The 23,637-nt window shown below is 43.3% G+C and overlaps 1 protein-coding gene across 1 annotated transcript in view; it reads right to left on the bottom strand.

The window, feature by feature from the left end:
* Positions 1-11,912: 11,912 nt before the first annotated feature.
* Positions 11,913-23,637, bottom strand: part of LOC138287329 (zinc finger protein 271-like) — a 60,660-nt gene continuing 48,935 nt past the window's right edge. The window contains exon 2 of the mRNA XM_069227682.1: positions 11,913-15,114. Within this exon, the coding sequence (XP_069083783.1) occupies positions 12,875-14,236 (1,362 nt within the window). The 5' untranslated portion in view covers positions 14,237-15,114 and the 3' untranslated portion in view covers positions 11,913-12,874. The remainder of the gene's footprint in view (positions 15,115-23,637) is intronic.

Raw genomic sequence — 23,637 nt, 5'->3', positions numbered from 1 at the left:
ACCTTCACTACTGCACCAAAGCACTTTCTTAGGCTCCGCCCACATGTTGGTATCCAAGAGTACATGTCTTCATTGAGCAGATGTTGTATCCGTCCACAAAAAAAAGTAATTCACCATCCACACAGCTGTGATTATTTTGTTTCTCTGGTTGCCTGAGGCTGAACTTTCAGGGGAACACACACAACACTAATGCTGCTAAAGTGCCTTAGATAAGTGGATAATTCATGGTGTTTGTTTTTTCTCTGGCGGTAGCAGAGATGGGAAGAGGGAAATCCTAGTACCCTCCCCTTCCATCATTAACTATAGGTCTTAGTGTATTATTTTGTGTTTGAGCGCTTTTTGGCTGAAGTATTTATTGAGAAAGTATATGGTAAAGTCAAAAGGCATTTAAGGGTGGATTGTTATATCTCTATGTTCAAGCTACAGATAGAGGCAATTAAGGGCGGATTGTTATGTCTCTGTGTTAAAGCTACAGATAGAGACATTTAAGGGCGGATTGTTATGTCTGTGTTAAAGCTACAGATAGAGACATTTAAGGGAAGATTGTTATGTCTGTGTTAAAGCTACAGATAGAGGCATTTAAAGGTGGATTGTTATGTCTCTGTATTAAAGCTACAGATAGAGGCATTTAAGGGTGGCTTGTTATGTCTCTGTATTAAAGCTACAGATAGAGGCATTTAAGGGTGGATTGTCATGTCTCTGTATTAAAGCTACAGATAGAGACATTTAAGGGTGGATTGTTATGTCACTGTGTTAAAGCTACAGATAGGTATTTTGTTCAATGAAATATCACAAATTACTTTGATAGGAAATAATTTTGGTGTTGGTTAACATTTCTAGGAGTAGAACATTTGCACTTCAAAAATTCTTGCTAGAATCTCTTCTTAGCTGTTTAACAGGACATTGGAATAAAAATAATCTTTAAATAATACATAGATCTATATATAAAAATATATATAGAGAGCCTTTGTTCTGTCCTGCCATTGGTCGGTTTTGTATATCTTTACACTCTGGTTCCATCCATAACAACATACTGCAATGAGGTAATGCTTCAGTACACATCAGCCATTGTCTCTCCTGCCCAGTAAATGACAGCGTTTTCCGATGTTGTGTACATTCACCTGAAAATGAGTGGGCTTCAGTGTCAGGGATGGGAGGCCAGCCCTTTAGTTTTAAATGTTCTCCTTTTATCGTTCCTCTTTCATTTCTTTGCTTCATCATGTTACGTTTTATTGGTTCTTAAGAAGATACAGCAGCCTTCAGTTAATGCTAACAGGTGGCATGCTTGGCACTTATTTAATCTGAATTGCGTCACAACCCACGCGGCCACTTCCACTGAACCAGAAGACCTTTAAGGAAAGCTATAGTCCACAGTGTACCACTGTTTTACCATTCAAAAAGGCCAACACACTGGTTCTAAATGTGCCAGCCATACTGGAACTTTAAATCAATGCAGGCAATTTGCAATACCTTTGCAAGGTGGACACCACCTGCAATGTTTAGTTCAGTTGTTGTAAGCATGTGCCCAGCGTGTTTGGACAGCAGCATGCTTTCTTTTTTTCTACGTGTATTCTTTCAATTTCTCTTGTACAAGTCATTAGGTTGTGTTTTTTTTTTATGATGGTCAAATAGAGAATGGAAGAATGAGTACGTAAATAGATTAGTTGATGGATGAAAGCAAAGATGAGTGACAGAATCCATGTATGATGGATTGAGTGGCTTAAACCGGCCATTTTCACTTGCACCTGCACCCACTTGACACCAACGAGTGCTATAAAGCGCGTGTGGGCACCTCGCTGCGCGGGATGCGCTAAAGACTCGAGAGGGACTACATATCCCAAGCTGCTTTGAGGCCCCAGGAGGCAGCTATTTTCACTTGCACCTGCACCCACTTGACTCCAACACGCGCTATAAAGCGCGTGGGGGCACCTCGCTGCGTGGGACCTGCTAAAGACTCGAGAGGGACTACATATCCCAAGCTGCTTTGAGGCCCCAGGAGGCGGCCATTTTCACTTGCACCTGCACCCACTTGACACCAACGAGCGCTATAAAGCGCGTGGGGGCACCTCGCTGCGTGGGACGCGCGCGGGTCACGCCCGGGCCAAGGGGGCCCGTCCACGCCGTCTGAGCCCAGAGAGGCTGGGCTGGGCCACCCCCCTAACATTGACCACTCAAGTAGCCATCATTGATTCTAGCTCTATGCGCTATTGCCAATACTGTGCCATCCCGTAGGTTGCACCATTATACTGATACTCTATAGAACATTTTATCACCAATAACCGTCCCAGATGGGTAAAAGGAAACCAGTAGAGGCTGGGGCAGGGGCTGTGCTAAAAGCTAAGCGAAAACGACATAAGCATGCAGCGTGTAACTGCGTTATGGATAGAATTGACTCTCTTTTGGGTGAATGCAAGGAAATCTTAACTACTCCTCAGGGAAATAATTCTAACGGTACTGGGGGGGAGCACTCCCCAACCAATAGGAAGGCTGGCCCACAGAAAATTGCTGAGATTTTCGTGAAACGCGGGGAACAAGACACATCCACTACAGGACAGGGAGAGGGCAGGAATGTTATCATCCACGCTGCTCCATCTCTAGTGAAGGAGCTACCACTGGGTTCTAACGATTTCATCCAGGGCAGCAACCGCTTTAATCAGCTAATTAACGCCCCAGAATCACATGACAACATCGACCCAGGTATCAGGGTGGATGGGCTAACAGCCGCAAGCACACACTCAACTCACATTAACCCACAGCACATTCAATGCATACAAGATTTAAAAAGGGAAGTACTAGAACTTAAGCTCATGGTTAACTCCTTAATTGCAGTAGTAAAACAGTTAACTCTTGCAGATGACACGGCCACCATGAACCTTACCCAGAGCCCAACCCTACTAGGCACCATGACGAATCCGCCCATTCTTTCAGCACCCAGTTGTGATGGCCTCATCCCAGTTGGTGCTAAGACTAAGAACTTACTCCAGCCTCCTTTGCACAACAGTTTAGGCGCAGGAAACACACTAGACGACCATCACAAAATCCTCAAACTCATGAGCATTACTGCCCCAAAATACTCTGCACAGCCTGCCAATGATTGGTCTCAATCAGGCAATGTAGTTCTAATGGTCAACATTCCCAAATTAAACACATCGACACATAAGGAAAAGGCAGACTCTATTAAAAACAAGGCAATCCATTGGATTCGCCATGTAAGAGGCTGTCGCTCTGTAATACGCGAGGACATAATCAATGTAGCAAGATGACCAGACCCGGGAACACATTTTGACATTTTAAAACTGACACTCAAGGATGGGACCATGGTGGACAATTTGGTGGCCCTAAATGCAAGAACAAGCCCACCTGCACATTCGCGCATCCAGCTCAAATACCCTAGGCCACCCACGCACTACGGGGATTGTCCGAGCTACTGCCCAGCAAAAAATGTATCTACCCTTGGCGAGAACAATTGACTTAAACCTTCATCTAAATCCCATGCTGAAAAACCACGCAACCAACTAATATCAATCACCCCCAGGTCTGCTGCAATCCCTAACAGTGCAAGTATTCTCTCTCCCATTCACGATATATCCCCCAAGACCTTTGACAGTTTACTGTGCAAATATGACAATACTGCATCTTTCATCTTGCAGGAATACTGCCCACCAAATCAAGAACCGATAGCTAAGCCTGCAAGCACTTCCCTCACAGGGCCAGGCCAGCTCCACTAGAGGAACATCACCACTCACCCCAGGTCTCACTGACCAACATTGGTACTGATCCACTTCTTCCCACTCAACCATACCTGCCAAATCAACCTCTGGCAGCTAATCATGCAAATACCAGACATCTAGACAGGATAGCTCAACCACTCACTGGGGTACGACTTGTCTCATGGAACGTGGCAGGTTTGAAATCTATCCTCCCTCTTCCATCTTTCACCTCCTTTATAGATGAACATGACATCTGTCTTCTTCAAGAGACATGGTCAACCGATCCACTTTTTCAAACAGGCTATTCAAACTTCCACATCCCTGCCGTGCCCAGTACTAGAGGCAGACCTTCTGGGGGCTTGACCATCTGGATCAGAACATCACTTAACTGTCATATATTACAGCTACCCACCGACTCTCCCGACCGGTTAGGTCTTCGTCTATCATTTGGGCCTGACACTGTTGTGAACATCTTCAATATCTACACCCGAGGGGTCGGGGGGGGGGGGGTTAAGTCTCCAAAACCCTTTGTGACCAGGCAGCCATTTTGCAAAACTGCCCCCGCCATCATAAAACCATTGTGGCAGGTGACCCCAGTGTCACATTCGAACCTCTAGACTGGGATGATCTCAGGTCCACAGACGAGGAGGATCGAGCTTGGTCTATCGCCGCCCTGTCCATTCCACCCATCAAGAGATGGACGCAGGTCGCTGTCCAAGTTTAGTCACTGACCATGGAATTTAGGCTCAGGGCGTTAAATGGCAGAACCAAATCAGACACCAAAGGCCATCACACATTCAATAAAACTAACCACACTAGCAGAATCGACTACTGTCTATTTGACATAAGATTATGGCCCCTAGTCATCGATATGACGATCGTTGAAAGTACTGAAAGTGATCATAATCCTCTCTTTGTTCACACGTTAGCTTTGGGTGACCTCCCGCCCATGATTAACTCCTGAGTAGCAGCACCAGAGGGTATTAGCCTGGTTAATGACAAACGACACCTTTAGTGGGACAAGATTGTGGCTCGGCCCGCACTTATCAACGCATCCAAAAACACCCTAAGGACTACATTAATGAACCTAGAGGTGGGTCCCGCAATCCCCTATAAGGAAATAAGCTTAATCCACACCTCATGCTTCAGGGACATCGCAGCCCACTTCTTAGTATCCCCAGCCCATGATGGCAAGAGACCCATAGGTAGGCACCGCTGGTTCAATAAAATGTGTTGGTCCCTAAATAAGCGCTTAATCCAAGCTATTAAATCCAAGGATGCCACCGCCATCTGCCTAGCTAGAAAGTCCTACAAGTCAGCCATACGCAAAGCCAAGCGTGACCAAGAAGATAAGTGGTGGACAGCACTTAGTGACGCTGTGCGCAAGAGGAACTGTAGTCTGTTCTGGTCCCTGGCAGCGCGAGGCCCAGAAAGCAGTGGATTGGACATTACAACCAACATCGCCCAAAGGACTGGGTAGATCATTTTAACCGGCTGTACTCCTATGACCATGATTGTCCACTCCTATTGGCATGGACCCCTGCCTAAATATTTCTGTAGCACCCACCACTTAAGTACCCCAGTTGTTCTCTCAAAGTGACACAACCTACTCCCTAGGCATAATAAAACGTGGCAGGACGCCTGGCTCGGATGGTGTGCCAGCAGACCTGTTCTCAACCGAAATAGCATCCTGGTCAAGATACCTCACCATCACAGCGAACACAATAGCATCTGAGGCGCCTATCCCCGAGTCCTGGAAAGGGGCTATTGTTATCCCAATCTTTAAAAAGGGCAACAGATCACTCCCCTGCAACTATAGACCAATTAGTCTAATTGACTGTGTGCAAAAAGTCTTCTGCCACTGCCTCTTGGGAAAGATTGAAGACTGGATGACTGAACATGATATCCTTAGTCCCCTCCAAGCTGGTTCCCGGAAGAAAATATCTACCACTGGTCAAGCCCTCTGGTTCCTATTTCTATACTGGAAAACAGTGCTCATTGGTAAAGGGAGCCTTTATGTAGGTTTTGTGGATCTTAAGTCTGCTTTTGACCTAGTACCTCACAACAAGCTATGGGACACTCTCTCCCGAAAGGGAATCCCGGAGCATATCCTAGCAATATTGATACGGCTCCACGAGGACAACTACGCACGAGTTAGGTGGGACAACAAGGGGCAACTAACTGATAGAATCCATGTATCAAGGGGTGTGCGGCAAGGGTGTGTCCTTGCCCCGACCCTCTTCTCTCTGTATATCAATGAAATTGTCCCTTCCCTGCTTAGAGTGGAGGCTGACGCACCATCACTTGGCACACAAAAAATCCCCGTCTTGATCTTTGCAGATGATACTCTCTTGATATCAAAGACCCCCAGTGGACTAAGGAAACTCCTCACGTGCTTTGAGAAATTCTGCTCAATGCAGGGACTTGAAGTCAATGCTTCTATAACAAAACTAATGACCCTTAATCCCTATAGATCTTTTAGAGGGAAGTTTACACTAGAGGGCACCACACTTGAGAAGGTGGGCATTTTCAACTACCTGGGTATAACATTGACTGACAACATGTCTTGGAAATCACACATAGGAAAGCAAGCCTTAAAACTAAAGCAAACAGGGGTACTATCATAAAACGTTCACCTCTCACACACAAAACCAATTCGCCCAGCAATACAGATATAGGAAGCACAGGCTGTGACCTCAGCACTTTATGGGGTTGAACTATGGGGTTATGCTAAAATCCAAGACATAACCATTGCTGAGAACAACTTCCTGAGAAACCTTGTGTCCCTTCCGCCAAGTACTCCACTGTTCCCCCCTTTTTAAGGATCTTGGCATAAAACGCATCGGTCATAAAGCCCGCCTACGCCCTCTGCTGTATTGGCGGCGTCTCTGGACTACTCCAGAGCTTGAAACCTTTACTGAAGCCCTGCAGGTTATTTTAAAAGCTGATCATCTTCACAGAATCCCCTGGCTTCGATACATTAAGTGGTCCTTTTACTCACTCGGGCTCAGTGAACTCTGGAATTCACCAACCACCTCCGTCTTTCCCTCGAAAAGCGAACTAAAGAAACTATATTGGCAAATGGCAGATCACGAAGAGATAGGGGCCGCACATCACACTACATTATCCTGTGACTTTGTTAACTTAAAAGAGACATCCAAGTATGAGGCTTTTTGGGACATAATCACGGTCCCAAGGGAAAGCAAACTGTACTTTCAGCTCCGCATTGGAACACTACCATTAAAACTTTTTACCAGCCGCTGGTCACACAAAGAATCAACCGCCTGTCCAGCCTGCAAAGCCCCTTTTGAGAATCTCCCTCACGTCCTTTTTGTCTGCCCCGCGTTTTCCCCCTCCTCACGTAGGAAATGGCTGGCCCCAGCCTGCAGACTGCTGGGAGTCCGCAGCTCTGAAATAGCCCTGAGAATCCTCAGATCAGACACTAGGCCAACGCTAGTGATCGCCGTTGCCGAGTTCCTCGGAGCTAGCTGGTTTGTCAGAGGGAAATTCTTATCTGCCTAATGATTCCAACAAGACTGTCCCATCGCATTGTGTGAGTGTTATTATTCCATTTTTATCATTATATGCATTGTTATATTTATTACCATGTGTATTTATTTGTATTTATTGCTGCTATGCGCATTTATGGCTCTTGTAGCCGAAATAAAGTTTCTTTGACTTGAGTGGCTTAAACCAGCAATGAGACAAAATATGTTTTTATTCAGAAGCCAGATCTATTACATTGCCAATGCTTGTTTGAAAGGCTCTTGAATTTCCATGAACAGGCTGACAATATGTCTGGGTGAGCATCACTGGTAGAGATTTATAAAGTGTCAGGTTTCAAATTCATTATACCAGTAATGGCTGTAAGAACCACATATTCCAGAGTACACACTGTATAATTTAGAAGTGTTTCCTGTTAATGTGAAAGTGAAGTGAGTTTGATCTTGGTACATGCCTCAGCAGTGTTTTGTTTCAAAGGCTCTTGGATGTCCATACATGGGCCGTGTTCAAATGTTTGGTTGTATATCATTAATAGAGATGTATAACGTGTCAGGTTTAACATGTATTATGTCACTAATGGCTGTACGAACCATATATTCTGAACTATAATGTGTAGTTAAGAAATGGTTCCTATAACATGAAAGTAAAATTAATTTGATCCTGGCACAGACCTCTGTTGTGCGTTATGTATAAATATGGGTGCGGTGAAGAGCAATCTCATTGCTGTACCTCATTGGCTGGGTGGCTGTGATGGTGGTCGGCCACAGGAAGAAATTACTGGGGTTGGGACTTTGTCAAAAATACCTCATTGGAATGCATTAGATCATATTTGGCTACTGAAGATGCTTCTTTTTCTTTCTTCTCACATGAATATTTTATCGGAGAACTCCTTCATCTACGCAAGGCTTGCTTATAAGACCACTATGTATATGGGGGCTGTATCGATACAAAAGCACATTTCAGATGATTCAGAATGTTGAGATCTATCTTATTTGTGGTCTGCGGAAGTCTCAACTGCATCACAAATGTTCACTGTTTGTTCACGAGACAGCATATACTTTCTAAGTCCTTGCATTCCCTGGTGCAATTTGTAAAATGAGGGTTCCTTTTTGCTTGTAAACACAAACCTGGATATCATTTGTGTCAAGACTGAATTTCATTTGTGTTCCTTTTTTCTCAATCCAGATTTATTTTCCTACGTATAACAGTCAGTAGGCATGCAGTCTAGCTCCTAAAAGCTGGAATTCCTTGCTGCTTAAGATTCAGTTTCCCCCTCAACATCAAGCTTTCAGAAACCTATGAATTGTTCAACAGCTCTTTCTCTTGTCAATAATTGTGACACTGACTATGTCCCTCCATCACTCAGGATTTGGTTGAATGATGATCTGTAAATAAGAAACTCATAAAATATACTTATATACAGTTAACCTAACTATGAATCATTTATATAGTCAGTAATGAGCCAACAAGGCTGCCAATGTTGGACACCTGTGTGAAAGTGCCACTATGGTGGGTCCATTTACAGAATCATGTGATGATGGAAATGAGCATCACTTCTCCTGTGTCAGGTCTTGGGAGGTAAACATTGTGCACTGCAAGCATTATCCCAGTGAGTTACAGCTCACATTTTCCTGCTTTCACTTCTCATGCTTTTGGACCTGGTTCTCTTATCATTGTCATGGAACCATCAATAAATTGCCCAGACACCACAATCAGCTCTGAATATTCTCCAGTTTCTGCTTGTTAAATTGGCTTGAGTGTTTTTGGTCTATAGGTTTTACCACTAGTCCCTAAAATTTGTTGAAAATACCCTTCTTCGTCCAAGCATTGTTCCTAATGTTGCTTTTACAGGTAGCATGATCTACTGTGCTTGGATTTTTTTAAATAACTCCACTTCATGGAATAAAAAACAACAATCTTTCTTTTCTTTAACTCCTTCAGTGCCGCTGACATAATGGTTACGTCCTCTGCAGCAGTGCTGCTGTGCCAAGGAGGCAACCGTTACGTCCTGCACCTGGCCCACAGGGGAGTGCTAGCGCTCGCCCTGTGGGCCACCTACCCACAACCCCCAGTCAGGGATGGCAGGGGAATCGCTTCCTCTGCCACCCTGACCATCCCAGTGACATCTGATGACATCAGTGCACGATCAAGCGCTGACCTCATCAGAGGTTGTCCCCATCGTGCTGGAAGCTCAGCTTCCAGAGCGTCCGAAGAGAAACAGATTTGTTTCTCTTTGGAATAGTGGAAGAGGCAGGTCAGAAAGGTATCCGAGGAAAGGAAAGGCTTTTCCTTTCCTCGGATGTCTCTCTCAGCATTCCTGCTGCAGTATCACATAGCGATCCTGCAGCAGGAATGCCACTAGATACAAGTTTTTTTTTAAATTATATATATGAACACATAATATGAGTGGCCCCTGGGGCAGGGGTCACTTCCCAAGGGGGCATTTTTAAAGGCCTTTTCTGCCCCCCTTGGGGGAAGATTGGCCTGTTTTAATTAGGCTGATCTGCCTCCAAGCGGGGCAGAAACCACTAGGCACCAGGGATCATTTTTTATTTTTTACAGGCAGGGAGCAGCCCCCTAGGCAAGGGTCACTCCCCTGGGGGACAACTTTATTTTACGCCATTTCTGCCCCAATGGGGGCAAACCAGCCTATTTTTATGAGGCAAACCACTCAGGCACCAGGAATCGCTGTGTGTGTTTTGTTTGGGTGGGCGGCCGTTCCCTATGGAGGCACATTACTGTTGACCATTTCTGTCCCTGGGGGGCAGATCAGCCTATCTGTGTAAGGCCCATCTGCCCTCAATGAGGCAGAAAGCCCACTATACACCAAGGAAGATGGTTTTTTTTAAAAAGAGGGTGAGGGTATGGCCATACCCCTAACCCAAATAAATGGGGACAAAGTTGTTTTGCCCAGCCGTGGGCAGATGGGGCAATTACCCCTGATCCACTCCCTGAGGGTGGGGCAGAAAGCCTACTAAATGCCAAGGAATTTATTTAAAAAAATAGTGGGGTGGTGGCTACAACCATTATGGGCATGGTTATGCCCCCCACCCCAACTGAAGAGGGCTCCACTTTTTGGACTTTGGGACACTGCCACTTAGAAAATCTACCATATCTAGACACATCTGAAAACTAAGCATCTGGGTGAGTCCAGAATGGTGTACTTGACATGAACACTGCACCATTTTCTTACCCTCACTGCCCTGCAAACCTCCAATTTTGCTTGAAATCACGCATTGTTCCCACATTTTTGTGATGGAACCTTCCGGAATCTGCAGAAATCCACAAAATTCCTACCACCCAGCATTGTCACATCGATACCGATAAAAATTCTGCCCCACCTGTCAGCCTAAAAACTTTTTTTTTCCCGAACTGCCCTTTTGGACCTGCTTTGGTTCCCCCTCAATGTTGACATGTTTTTGGCTCTTCCCTGGCACAGGCACTAGGCCCACCTACACAAGTGAGGTATCATTTTTACAGGGGAGACTGAGGGGAACGTTGAGTGGTGGGAAATTTGTGCCCGTGTGGTGATCCCACAGGGAAATGTGGGGAAAATGTGATTTTATTTAGCTATAATTGAGATTTGCGGAGGATTCTGGGTAAGAAAACACTAGGGGATCCAGCAAGTCACACCTCCTTCAACTTCTTTGGGTGTCTAGTTTTCAGAAATGTCTGGGTTTGGTAGGTTTCCCTAGATGGCTGCTGAGCCCAGGACCAAAAATGCAGCTGACCCCCCTCTCCTTGCAAAAACAGGGAGTTTTGTAATAGATAATTTTGATGTGTCCGCATTGAGTTTTGGGACTTTTCCTATCACGGGCACTAGGCCTACCCACACAAGTGAGGTACCTTTTTTATCCGGAGATGTGGGGGAATGCTGGGTAGAAGGAGGTTTGTGGCTCCTCTGAGATTCCAGAACATCGCAGCACCGAAATGTGAGGGGAAAAGTGTTTTTTTAGACAAATTTTGAGGTTTGCAGAGGATTCCGGGTAACTGAACCCGGTGAGAGCCCCACAAGTCACCCCATCCTGGATTCCCCTAGGTGTCCAGTTTTCATAAATGCACAGGTTTGCTAGGATTCCCTAGGTGCCGGCTGAGCTAGAGGTCAAAATCCATAGTTAGGCAATTTCCAAAAACATGTCATATTTCAATGTAAACATGTCATGTGTCCATGTGTTGTTTTGGGACGTTTCCTATCGCGGGCTCTAGGCCCACCCACACAAGTGAGGTACCATTTTTATCTGGAGACTTCAGGGAACACAGAATAGCAGTGCTATTGCCCCTTGTCTTTCTCTGCATTTTTTCCTTCCAAATGTAAGGCAGTGTGTAAGAAAGAAGTCTATTTGAGAAATGTCCTGTAATTCACATGGTAGTATGGGGACCCCCAAATATAGAGATGTGCAAATAACCACTGCTTCTCAACACCTTAACTTGTGCCCATTTTGGAAATACAAAGGTTTACTTGATACCTATTTTTCACTCTTTATATTTTACCAAATTAATTGCTGTATACCCGGTATACAATGAAAACCCATTGCAAGGTGCAGCTCCTTTATTGGCTCTGGATATCTAGGGTTCTTGATGAACCTACAAGCCCTATATATCCCCGCAACCAGAAGAGTGCAGCAGACGTAACAGTATATTGCTTTAAATCTGCCAAAGCAGGAAAAAGTTACAGAAGAAAACGTGGACAGAAATGGCTGTTTTTTTCAACTCAATTTCAATAATGTTTTATTTCTGCTGTTACTTTCTGTAGCAAAACCTTGAAGGATCTACACAAATGCCCCTTGCTGAATGCAGAATTTTGTATACTTTTCAGAAATGTTTAAGAGTCCGGGATCCAGCATTGGTTTCACACCCATTTCTGTCACTAACTGGAAGGAGGCTGAAAGCACAAAAAATAGTAAAAATGGGGTATGTCCCAGTAAAATGCCAAAATTGTGTTGAAAAATGTGTTTTTCCGATTCAAGTCTGCCTGTTCCTGAAAGTTGGGAAGATGGTGATTTCCTCTGGATACCTTTATAATCCCAAAGATGTTGGAAAAAAGGATGCAAATTTGTCGTGGATAGCTTGTGTAGACAAGTTATGAGGGCCTAAGCACGAACTGCCCTAAAAAGGCTCGGCACAGGAGGGGGAAAAAGGCCTGGCAGCGAAGGGGTTAAGTCCAGACTGTGCTAGTCTCCCAATACGTTTCTTTGTATTTCATGTTTTTTCTTATATTTACTGAAAGCAGCTATCACAAGGAACAGGCAATTTTACATTTCTACAAATATCTATATTTTCTTCTCTCCTGCTAGTTGGATCTTCTATCATCTACTTTTTATTATCTGGTATTTGAAACTCACACATAAGTATAATAATTGTATAATTATCTGTAATTTGTTCATTTTACAATAACTTCATTTGTTTACATCTGTGAATGACCACAGATGTGTCAGGGTTATTGTTCAAGTACTTCAGTTTCTGCCATACTTGCTGCATCTGTATGAATGATTATTTCTTTATATGTTCAGTCAGTGATTTTGAGTGTCTGCTGATGTCTCTGTAAGTTTGATACTCAACAACATCTCTTCACACATTCACTGCATATGAGTGCTTTTTGCATTGTGTATGTTACCTCATGATTCCTTAATGCTGAAGATTCACTAAACGTACTTCTGTGTTCAATGCGATAGTATCGTCTTTTCCTTGTGTGTTCGCTGATGGCTTTGGAGATGTGATAACTGGCTAAAGCTCTTCACACATTCACTGCAATGATATGGTTTTTCCCCTGTGTGTATTCGCTGATGTCTTTTGAGATCTGATAACTTACTAAAGCATTTCTCACATTCACTGCACTTGAAAGGTTTTATCCCCGAGTGTGTTTGCTGATGACTTCTCAATGCGGAAGAGTCAATAAAAGTACTTTCACATTCACTGCAATGGTATGGCGTCTCCCATGTATGTGTTCGGTAATGTCTTTGTAGCTGTGATAACTGTCTGAAGCTCTTCACACATTCACTGCAACTGTAGGGTTTTTCCTCTGTGTGTATTTGCTGATGTCTTAGGAGTGCAGATGATTCACAAAAGCTCTTCACACATTTCCCACAATTATATGGTTTTTCTCCTGTGTGTCTTCGCTGATGCCTTCGGAGATAAGGTAATCGACTAAAGCTCTTCATACATTCAGTGCATATGAAAGGTTTTTCCCCTGTGTGTGTTCGCTGATGATTTATAAATGCTGAGGAAACACTAAAACTACTTACACAATAATTACAATGGTATGATTTTCCTCCTGTGTGTGTTCGCTGGTGTCTTTGTAGGTTTGCTAATTGGCTAAAGCTCTTCATACACTCATTGCACTGGAATGGCTTTTCCCCTGTGTGTGTTCGCTGATGAATTATTAATGCTGAAGAATCACTAAAACTACTTCCACAATAATTGCAATGGTATGGTTTTTCACCTTTATGTGTTTGCTGGTGTCTTTGTAGGTTTGATAATTGACTAAATCTCTTCACACATTCAGTGCATTTAAATGGTTTTTCCCCAGTGTGTGTTCGCTGATGTCTTTGTAGGTGTGACAATTGACTAAAGCTCTTCATACACTCATTGCACTGGAATAACGTTTCCCCTGTGTGTGTTCGCTGATGCCTTTGGAGATCTGATAATCGTCTAAAGCTCTTCATACAATCAGTGCATATGAAAGGTTTCTCCCCTGTGTGTGTTCGCTGATGATTTAATAATGCTGAGGAAAGCCTAAAACTACTGCCACAATCAACACAATGGTATGGTTTCCCCCCTGTGCATGTTTGCTGGTGTCTACGTAGGTTTGATAATTGGCTAAAGCTCTTCATACACTCATTGCACTGGAATGGCTTTTCCCCTGTGTGTGTTCTCTGATGAATTATTAATGCTGAAGAATTACTAAAACTACTTCCACAAGAATTGCAATGGTATGGTTTTTCGCCTTTATGTGATTGCTGGTGCCTTTGTAGTTTTGATAATTGACTAAAGCTCATCACACATTCAGTGCACCTGAATGACATTTTCCCTGTCTTTGTTCGTTGATGATCTTTTAGGAGCACTGACTGACTAAAGCTTTACACACATTCAGTACAACTGAAATGTTTTTTCTCCTCTCCTGTGTGCTTTTGCTGGTGGTGCTTTAGTAGCAATGACAAACTTGAGCTGTTACTGCATGTGAACTTATGTTTCTTTCTTGGTCAGTGTTACTTCGTCAGGTATATGTCTGTCTACAACTCATGACTGTTCTTCTTGAAGAGCAACATAGTTTCTAAAGCACTTGTATTATTTTCACATTTGCTCCATGTACATGGTATTTTGAACAACTGATTTCCAACTTAAAAATGAAGTGCAATGGTCACTAAATACTTGTCAACCTCTTAATATGTGTAAGATTTGTTTTTTGGGTGATTGAGTCTTTAGATTGGATAAAGGTTTTTCATGCTTGAGGGTAAAGATGTGTCCTCCTCCTGGTTGGTGCACATTAGGACAGCACTCTGTGTTTTAAACAGCAGAATCAATTTTTCCTTTACCCTTCAGTTGTTTGGCTCCACTCCGTTGTGCTTTCCTCTGGTTGCTGTGGTTTGATGTGAAAGAGTTTACAAGACACCTAGAGCACTGAATGGTGATCCGTTATTTTAGAGAACCGACTCCTGCTCTAGCCGCATAACACTGATCCTTGTGATTAAAGCTGGTATGGACATCTCTTTATACAGAAGGTTGTTTATCAGTGCAGTTGCACAACTCAGACTCTTACGTTCATTAAATTGCTCTTGATTGCTCCTTCCAGGATCGTTCAGTTTTCCTCAGTACTGGAGCTCAATTTGTTCTGTCAGTGTTTTGCAGATTTCAGTATTCTTTTCATGTTTCATATTCATTTTGTGCATTCAAGATTTATTTTCTGTTGGATGTAAACAGATTTAAAATTATACAATGTCAACACAATGGAATGTGAAAACACAATACTGAAATGGTTGTAAAAGACATCTGTTCTTAACCATCTTTGAAACTTAGGATGGAATATTTTATAATACATATATAGTAACTAAATGTCTACTGCATATGTCACATCTTATTGACTTCAGAAAAAGAGGTGATTTACCAGCGTTCACAGAGTAACTTAGTAAAGAAAGGGCATTCATGGAGCACGCACATGCTACAGGTACAGCTTTAAGTAGATGCACATGGTCAGGATTTCATATAAACAAAAACAGATTGTGGAAAAGGGGATGGGCACGATGTGCTGCTGTCACTTACGTTTCTGGAAATTAAAAACAAGGGTAACTCTTCAGGAGGTATATACCAACTATAAATTTTCAGGAAATCAATAGCAAAGGTAACTTAGTTCACGCTTGGGTACATTTTGTGTATTAATCAAAATTGTGCATTCATAATAATGTCCAGACTATTAATCTACATTCTGAATCACATTTATACACTGACATAGTATTACTGCGTTTGAAACATTTTGCTATGTCAAGTTAAAGTGCATTTTCTTCGTTTACACCAATTAGGTCTCATTGCTGTTTTGTTCAATTTTCTCAGGTTGAATCACATTCTGTTCTGTGTTGATGGTTGTACAAATAAGGGCAAATTTAAGCATTCACTGACACAGTATCGCAAAGGACAAGGGTACTCTGAAGCTAGATGCACAGTATTTCTGGAAGTCTCAGAACATGTAACATGCCTCTCTGAATTATTTTACATAATTTAATTAAAAATAAATAGTAAAAATGTTTTAAAGTTTTTTTTACTTTTCCCCAATACTTTACCATAGGGAGATTTCACAGTCAAGATAGATATCTATGGTAAAGTATTGGAAAAATTATAAAGTTTAATATTACACTTGATAATAAATTAGTACAAATATGTTAATATTCAATATTAATATAAAATAATGACCTGATCTACATTTTGGCAGACAAGTTACTCCATCACAACGGTGACAGATATTCTGTCTGCAGGCTGGTTTCCCACTTATATCGACACCATGCACGAATCTCCCAGTGATGATGCTTCCCATACAGACCAAATGGGAGACGATAATTGGAGAGCCACTACAAACCACAGACTGGGAAAAGGTGCGCAAGGGAGTACCTAGAGTTAGCTCCAATACCCGCTTCAAACTCCTACAATATAATCCAATCATCAGACACATCTTGCCCTGAAAACACTCCATGCGATTTATCCCAATCGGTCAGCTGGTTGCCCCCGGTGTGGTGCACCGATAGCGGATTTCCTGCATGTGTATGGTCCTGCCCCTCCCTATCCTTATGCTGAAACACCATGGTACATAAAATTAATAGGGCCTCAGGGTGGGAGACAGAACTAGACATTCAACTGATACTGTTGGGCCTATTCCCGTCACCTGCCAAGAAGCACCTAAGTAGGAAGTTTGCCCTTACTTGCGAAAAGCAGCATAGCTATGGCATGGCTCCGACCAGTGCCTCCTACCCACAATGCCTACATACAAGACGTAGTTAAATGGGCGAATGTTCAGGCGGTACATATGCGCCATGTTTGCAAAGATGACCGCTCTGTAGATGACCTGCTGAAGCCAACCCGCCAGTCTCCAACCCGGCGGCCGCTACTGTACCGCTGGTGGCATTTTAACCCTGCCTACCGCCATGGTTTTTGTGGGGTTCGGAACGCCAAGAAAACCAAGGCGGTAGGTCCTACCAGTGACAGTGAAGTCCTTCCCTGTCACTGGTAGGAAGACCACCCACCCCCCCCAACACTCCCCAGACGCACCCCACCTCTCCCTCCATCCATCCATGCTCCCCCTTCCAATCCCGCTCCATACACGCACACTCACAGGCATACACCACGCATTCACACACTCACTCACACAGGCATACAAGCATTAATACATGCATGCATGCATCCATTCATTCACGCACACATCCGTACACACATTCATATTGACACGCATTCACATTTCCATTCATACACGCATTCTCACACATGCACACACACACACACTACACACTACACACACATTCGCATTCACAACCCCCCCCACACACACAACACCTGCACACCCCTCCCCTGTCGGAAACCCGACGTACCTGCATCCAGGTGGTCTTCCCCAGGGGACAGGACGGGACGCTGCTACCACCAGCAACGCCCGCCAGCAGAACACCGCCAGGCTGTATTATTTGACATAATACGGCTGGCGGCGGTCTACTGGTGTGGCGCTGCTGGTGGTAGCACAGTCTGCAAGTATAGCCACAGCTGGATTTCGGCCCTTCTTGTGGCGGAAATCCGGCTGTGGTCATAATTTGGCGAACGGATGATAGCCATGGCGATGGTCTTTTGGCGGCCGTCGTCGCTGCAGTAGGCAGCACTTACTGCCAATGTTGTAATGTGCCCCTTAATGTTGAATTGAACCTTTAGCTATTTAAATATAAAAAATATTTTTTCAGACAGTTAATTAATAAATATCCACCTAAAGTAAAACAATTAAATGTTTTATTGTGCTTTAATAATTACTAAAAGTAATATACTGAATTAAAGTAATTTAATTACATTTTATAAAAAAATAAATTATTTTTTTAAATTATTTTTCCTTGGAAAGGAATCATACAGCAAATATACTCTTACATCACTTTACATTAAGTAAAAAACAAGTTCAAACCAACAAAAAAAATAAACATTTGGGAGAAAAATGCCCCCTAAATAAATAATGGCAAACAAATCAACCCAACTAGTCCAGACGGGGAGAAATCCCCCCCCCCCCAAAAAAGTTTTTTAAATTTTTTTTTTTTAAATTAAATTAGGGGGGAAAATAGTCTGATTTTAATTTGAACATTAATTATTATGGGCCAAAATCCAGTCCTGGAATGACCCCCATATTGCCTTCCCTTTCCTTCTAGCATGTTTCCCCTTGCGTTCATACAATGCCTTCTCCAAATAATATACAGACAGCAATCTAGCCAACCATTGCTGCCAGGACGGAGGTTGTACATTCAACCACGCAGATGATATACATATTCGATACACTGCCATGGCTACAAAAATAAATGCTCTATGTAGGCCGCCCACTTCTCCAGCGACCCCTAGGACCATGATCTCAGGGGTAAGAGCTAGATCATATCCCAAAACCTCTTTCAAGACAGATTGAATACCCTCCCTCAAAACCCTTAATTCCCCACATGTAGCCATCATGTATACAATATCTGTTCCATACATCCCACATCTTGGGCAATTTGTTCCTGATAAACTGCCCCATTTGACGAGATGGGCAGGGGTATGATACAGGTCAAACATGGTCTTATAATGTTGCGCTTGCAGGGAAGAGGAGAGTAGGACAGTGTGTCCCAGCTCTAGTGACCTTAAAAAGTTATTGCTCCCGTCTAACAGCTTCTTCCTCCACCTTTCCTTATTCTTCTCTAGATCGTCAGGCTGTTCTGCCAGCAGTAATGGGTAAATTGACCTGATTGATATATTGGGATTAGCCAAGATATCATTCAACAGTTGATCACTTCTAAATCCCTGCACACCCCCTGTTTTCCTTACAAGAAAATCTCGTATCTGTAAGTATTTAAAGAAGTCCCTTCGCTTTAAACCGTACTGCTCCTGTAAATCACAAAACGCCTTGACCCCAGAATTATTGAAAAAGTTCCCTAACCTCGCTATACCTAAAGAGGTCCAACTTGCCATATATCTATCCTTAAATATTTCGAGGAGCGATGGATTCTTCTCAATCATGGTATAACAGTTATATCTACCAAATCCTTTCTTTTTATACCATGATCGCCAACACTTATAGGCCGCTTCCAATACCTTATATCGAGTTTTCTTATAGTATCCGGGCTCATGAAATGTTACCAAGCACCCATTGGCTGCTGCTCCTATCGGCAGCTCATATATATTAGGGCAGTCCTCTTCCATAGTCCCTTCTTCCTTAGGACCCCATAATGGGTGCATATACTGAAAGGCTGCTGCCATTTGGTATAATTTTATATTCGGTAAAGACCAACCCCCCCTTTCTCGAGGGAGAGACATGAATTTACTTGCTCTTCTACACTTACCATATGCCCAGATAAATCTCATAACCACTCTTTCTATCTCCTTAAATCTAGGGTTAGTAAAGCTCAGCGGTACAGCACGAAACAAATATAGCAACTTAGGGAGGGAGATCATTTTTACCATATTACACCTCCCCATAATAGTCAGATGTAGGTTATTCCATCTGCACATATCTTTTCTGGCTTTCGCAAGTATGGGATCCAGATTTAAATTAACAATTTCTCCTATTTTTGGTGTAATATTTATACCCAGATATACTGCCTGATCCCCCCTTCGAGTATCCTGGGTGCTTGTATATTGCTTAGTCAATAGCTGCGTTTTAGCTCTGTTTAGGAGATATCCGGAAAATCTTCAGAATTTCATTGACACCTCTTCAACCTCTCTCAATGCCGAGTCAGGGGTAGGAGTTAATATAGCTATGTCATCTGCGTATGCCAACACTTTTGTATCCCATCCCTGCCTATGAATCGGTGGGATCTTGTTATTTTCTTCCAACTGTCTAAGCAAGGGATCTACATATAAAGCAAACAAGAGCGGAGAACATGGGCATCCGTGTCTAGTGCCTCTCCTGACCTGAACACTCTCAGATTGTCCCCCCATTAGTTGTATTTTCACTGCCGGTAGTCTATATTGAGCCCTTACTGCTACAATAAATTTCTTCCCTAACCCATAATACTCCATTACATACCACAGATAATTCCAGTTCACCCGGTCAAACGCCTTTTCTGCATCTAATAATGCGACTGCCATAGGTTCCTCTGCTACTGCTGTAGCATCAAAGAGTGCGAGAACTCTCCGAATATGATCAGTAGTATCCCTTCCCGGGACAAACCTGTGCTGTCTAGGGGAAACTAATTTCCTAATCACCATGGATAATCGAACGGCCAGTATCGTTGAATAATTTTTTGCATGGCTGTTGATTAATGTAATCGGCCGATATGATGCCGGGTTTAATGAGGATTTCCCTTTCCTCAAAAACATTACTATGTTGGCCATATCCCATGATGGAGGGGTTACCCCTCCATTCTGTACCTGAATAAATAGTTCTATCATTACCGGGAGGAGTACTACTTTAAAAGTTTTGTAAAACTCTAAGGGAATCGAGTCAGGGCCTGTAGCGGTGGCAAGATCGCTCAATGCCTTATCAATTTCTGAAATATCTATCTGTTCTCCCATATATAGAATATCACTCTCAGATAACTTATTGACCTTAACGGGGCTTAGAAATTCCAGCATATCTTCCTCAGGATATACAGATGTATCCTCATATAGTTCAGTATAGAATCTATGAAACACCTTCCTAATTCCATCCGCTTCTGATACCGTCTGTCCTTGCCAATCTTTAATCTCTCTAATGACCCCGGATGCTATTTTCTGACTTGCCCGTACTGCTAGCAAGCGCCCGGATTTTTCTCCAAACTCGTACCTTGTGAGCGGTGCGCTAAATATTTCTCCGCTATTCTTTGAGCCATAGTCTCATTGATTGCTGCTTTGGCTATAACGACTTCCTCCTGAGCCCTTTTTATATCAACCCCAGTTTCTATCGCAATAACCAACTGTCTTTCTAATGCCCTTAGCTTCATTTGAAGATCTTTTATTCTGCTTTGGGCATTTTTCTGCTTTTTAATACTGAAACTCAATGTTTCACCTCGTATTCCTGCTTTCAAGGTATCCCAGACTATCTCTACTGGAGCTGACCCTTGGTTAAACCCCAGGAATTCAGCTAACCAATTACTCATATACTCACAATATTCCGGGTCCTTAAGGAGCCCTCTTTCAAATGTCCATCTCCTAGCCTTTGGTTCTAGCCCATCCAATTCCAGATCTAATACTAGGGGGTTATGATCTGCTACAACCCGTGGATATAACTCCATCCTACCCTGATTTAATAATACAGGAGAAATAAAAAATAATCGAGTTGTGCTAATTTCGCATGAGGGGCCGAATAATAAGTATATCCAGGGTCTGGCTTACATAGTCTCACCCAAGCATCCACTAGTCCTAATTCTTTCTGAATAGCGACCATTGCCTTATATACCCGAGGTTTACGCCCCTGATACTTCTTAGTTGTGGGCGCTAGTACATCCTGTAATCCCTCCCAAGGACCATTAAAATTGAAATCGCCACATAGAATATAGGGAGGGGCCCATCCTGTTAACTCAATAGCGAGGGTATCTAAAACTACTGGGTCGTCCGTAACTACCCCATATAAAGAGCATAGTGTAAAACTACTATGCCCATAGCTACACTCTACAATTACCCATCTCCCTCCCCTGTCCGCCTTCTGCCTGATGAAATGTAATTTATTCGTCTGATCTAATATCGCCACCCCTTTAGTTCTAGCCTCTTGTTCTGATTGAGCGATCACTTTCATACCAAGTGAACCAAGAATTCCGAGATTTTTATATTCCACATGTGTCTCCTGTAGGCAATAGATATCTGCCTTAAAGGTTTTTAATTCCTCAACCACTCCCCTTCTTTTACGAGGGTCATTGAGTCCGCATATATTTATTGAAGCAATTCGAAGTCTAGCCATTTACTATTTTTTGTTTCATTTCTTTTCTCTTTCTGCCCCCCCAGATCTTTGTATCTAACTGCTCTTTCTCTTGAATTTTCTTCTCCCTTCTTTCCCCTCTTTCTATTTTTTTGATTTCTGTTACTTCCCTTAGTCCATTCCTTTCCATTTTACTCCCACGTTTTTCTGTCCCTTCCCCTCTCCTCCTTCTCCTCCTCCTTCTCCTCCTCCCCATTCCCCTCCCCCCGCCTCCACCCCAGGCCAGTCCCCTCCATCCCCCTTCCAAGCTCCCATCCCCCCTCCCCGGGACTGGGCCCCCATCCTGTTGAGCAATCAGACCAACAGTGGCCTGAATATTGGTGTTGTGTATATGTGGGCCCACCCACCCACCAGTCTCCCAAGCCCCTCTGTCTTCCATATATCTCTATGCTCTATTACTGAATCCCCATCAGATATTCTTTTGCTTTAATTTCTGAAGTAAATACTTTTACTTTTCCATTCATAACTGTTTTAAGTCGAGCAGGGGCCAACAGGTATGCCTCCCCTCCTTTATCTAAGAATGGTTTGAAGAGCTGTCGAAGCCGCCATCTCTGCTCAACAGTGGCATGACAGAAATCAGGGCGAGTAAAGAAGGTAACCCCATCCACTGTACATGGAGTATTAGGACGAGCTTTGACAGATATCTCCTGTCGTAGTAAATAATTTCCAAAATAAACTAAGATAGCTCTGGGGTATTTAGAATCTGCCCGTTGGCCCCCCTCCTGCTGGTTTAACGGAAACCTATGGACCCACTGCAGCTCGTTCTCCCAATCCCAATTCCCCAGTTCCGGGAAGGCCCCACGTAAGAGATTGACCATATAAGTCTGTATATTACTTCCTTCTAGCCCTTCCGGTATACCCAGAAATCGAAGATTGTTCCTTCTCTGTCTATTCTTGAAATCCTCCATTTTCCACATTACATCCGTCAATTGTTCGTTTCTCATAGCACTCTGTTCTTTGAGAGTATCGACCTCCTCCTCAACTGCCACTATCCTTTCTTCCATTGAACTTAGCTTAGCTTCCATTTCTGTGCATGACTTTACAACCTTACGAACCGACCCCTGCAGCCTCTTTGTAGCAATCCTTGCACGTCGGCTTTCGATCCTAGTCTCTGTTTGCAGCTCTTTAATTGAACTGTATATTAACTGCAGCATCCCTGCCTCAGTACCCATTGTGGAGAAATTGCCAGCAAGAGCTCCTGTATCTGTTTCCATTTTACTATTAATTGAGCCCTGGTTACTTATGGTGGGAGTATCTGCTAGTCCAATACCGGAGTAGTCCCATTTTAAGGTCCTGCCACCCATAGATGTCGAGTTCTCAGAACCCTCCTGAGAGCAGGGCCGTGTTTTCACGGATTTCCGCTGTCGGCGCGGCTGCCACACTGTAGGCTCATTGCTTGAAGATTTATTTCCAGCCGCCGATGTCTCACTATCTTCAGACTCGCTCAAACTGTAATCAACGCTGCTGGGATCAGACTCTTCTGTCAGAGAGTAAAATGTATCACTACTATCTTTGCCCCAGTCCACAAGTTGAGGATCTTTCCCAGTTGTTTTACCCCATCTTTTAGGGCTTCCATGAGCTTCATGTAGATCCAGCCTATCCGCGACAGGTCCTGTGTACTTACAGTTCCTTCCCTACTTTGAGGGTCCGGCTGCTCAATTTGGTCAGATTGTTGTGTTTGGGGGTGGTTGCTCCCAGTGAGGGGGCCGAGCTCCTTCTCTCTTATCTCCCTATCTTTAATCTCAGACATATTCTCGGTGTCTTGTATAGGTTTAATAGAAGGTTCATTGTTCTCGGTACATAACTTCCTGTTAGTAATATTCGGGAGAGTAGACTCTT

Source organism: Pleurodeles waltl, chromosome 4_1 (genome assembly GCF_031143425.1).
Source record: "Pleurodeles waltl isolate 20211129_DDA chromosome 4_1, aPleWal1.hap1.20221129, whole genome shotgun sequence".
Lineage (NCBI taxonomy): Eukaryota > Metazoa > Chordata > Amphibia > Caudata > Salamandridae > Pleurodeles > Pleurodeles waltl.
The sequence above is the reverse complement of the archived record's forward strand: the minus strand, read 5'-3'. Positions and strand labels throughout refer to the sequence as shown.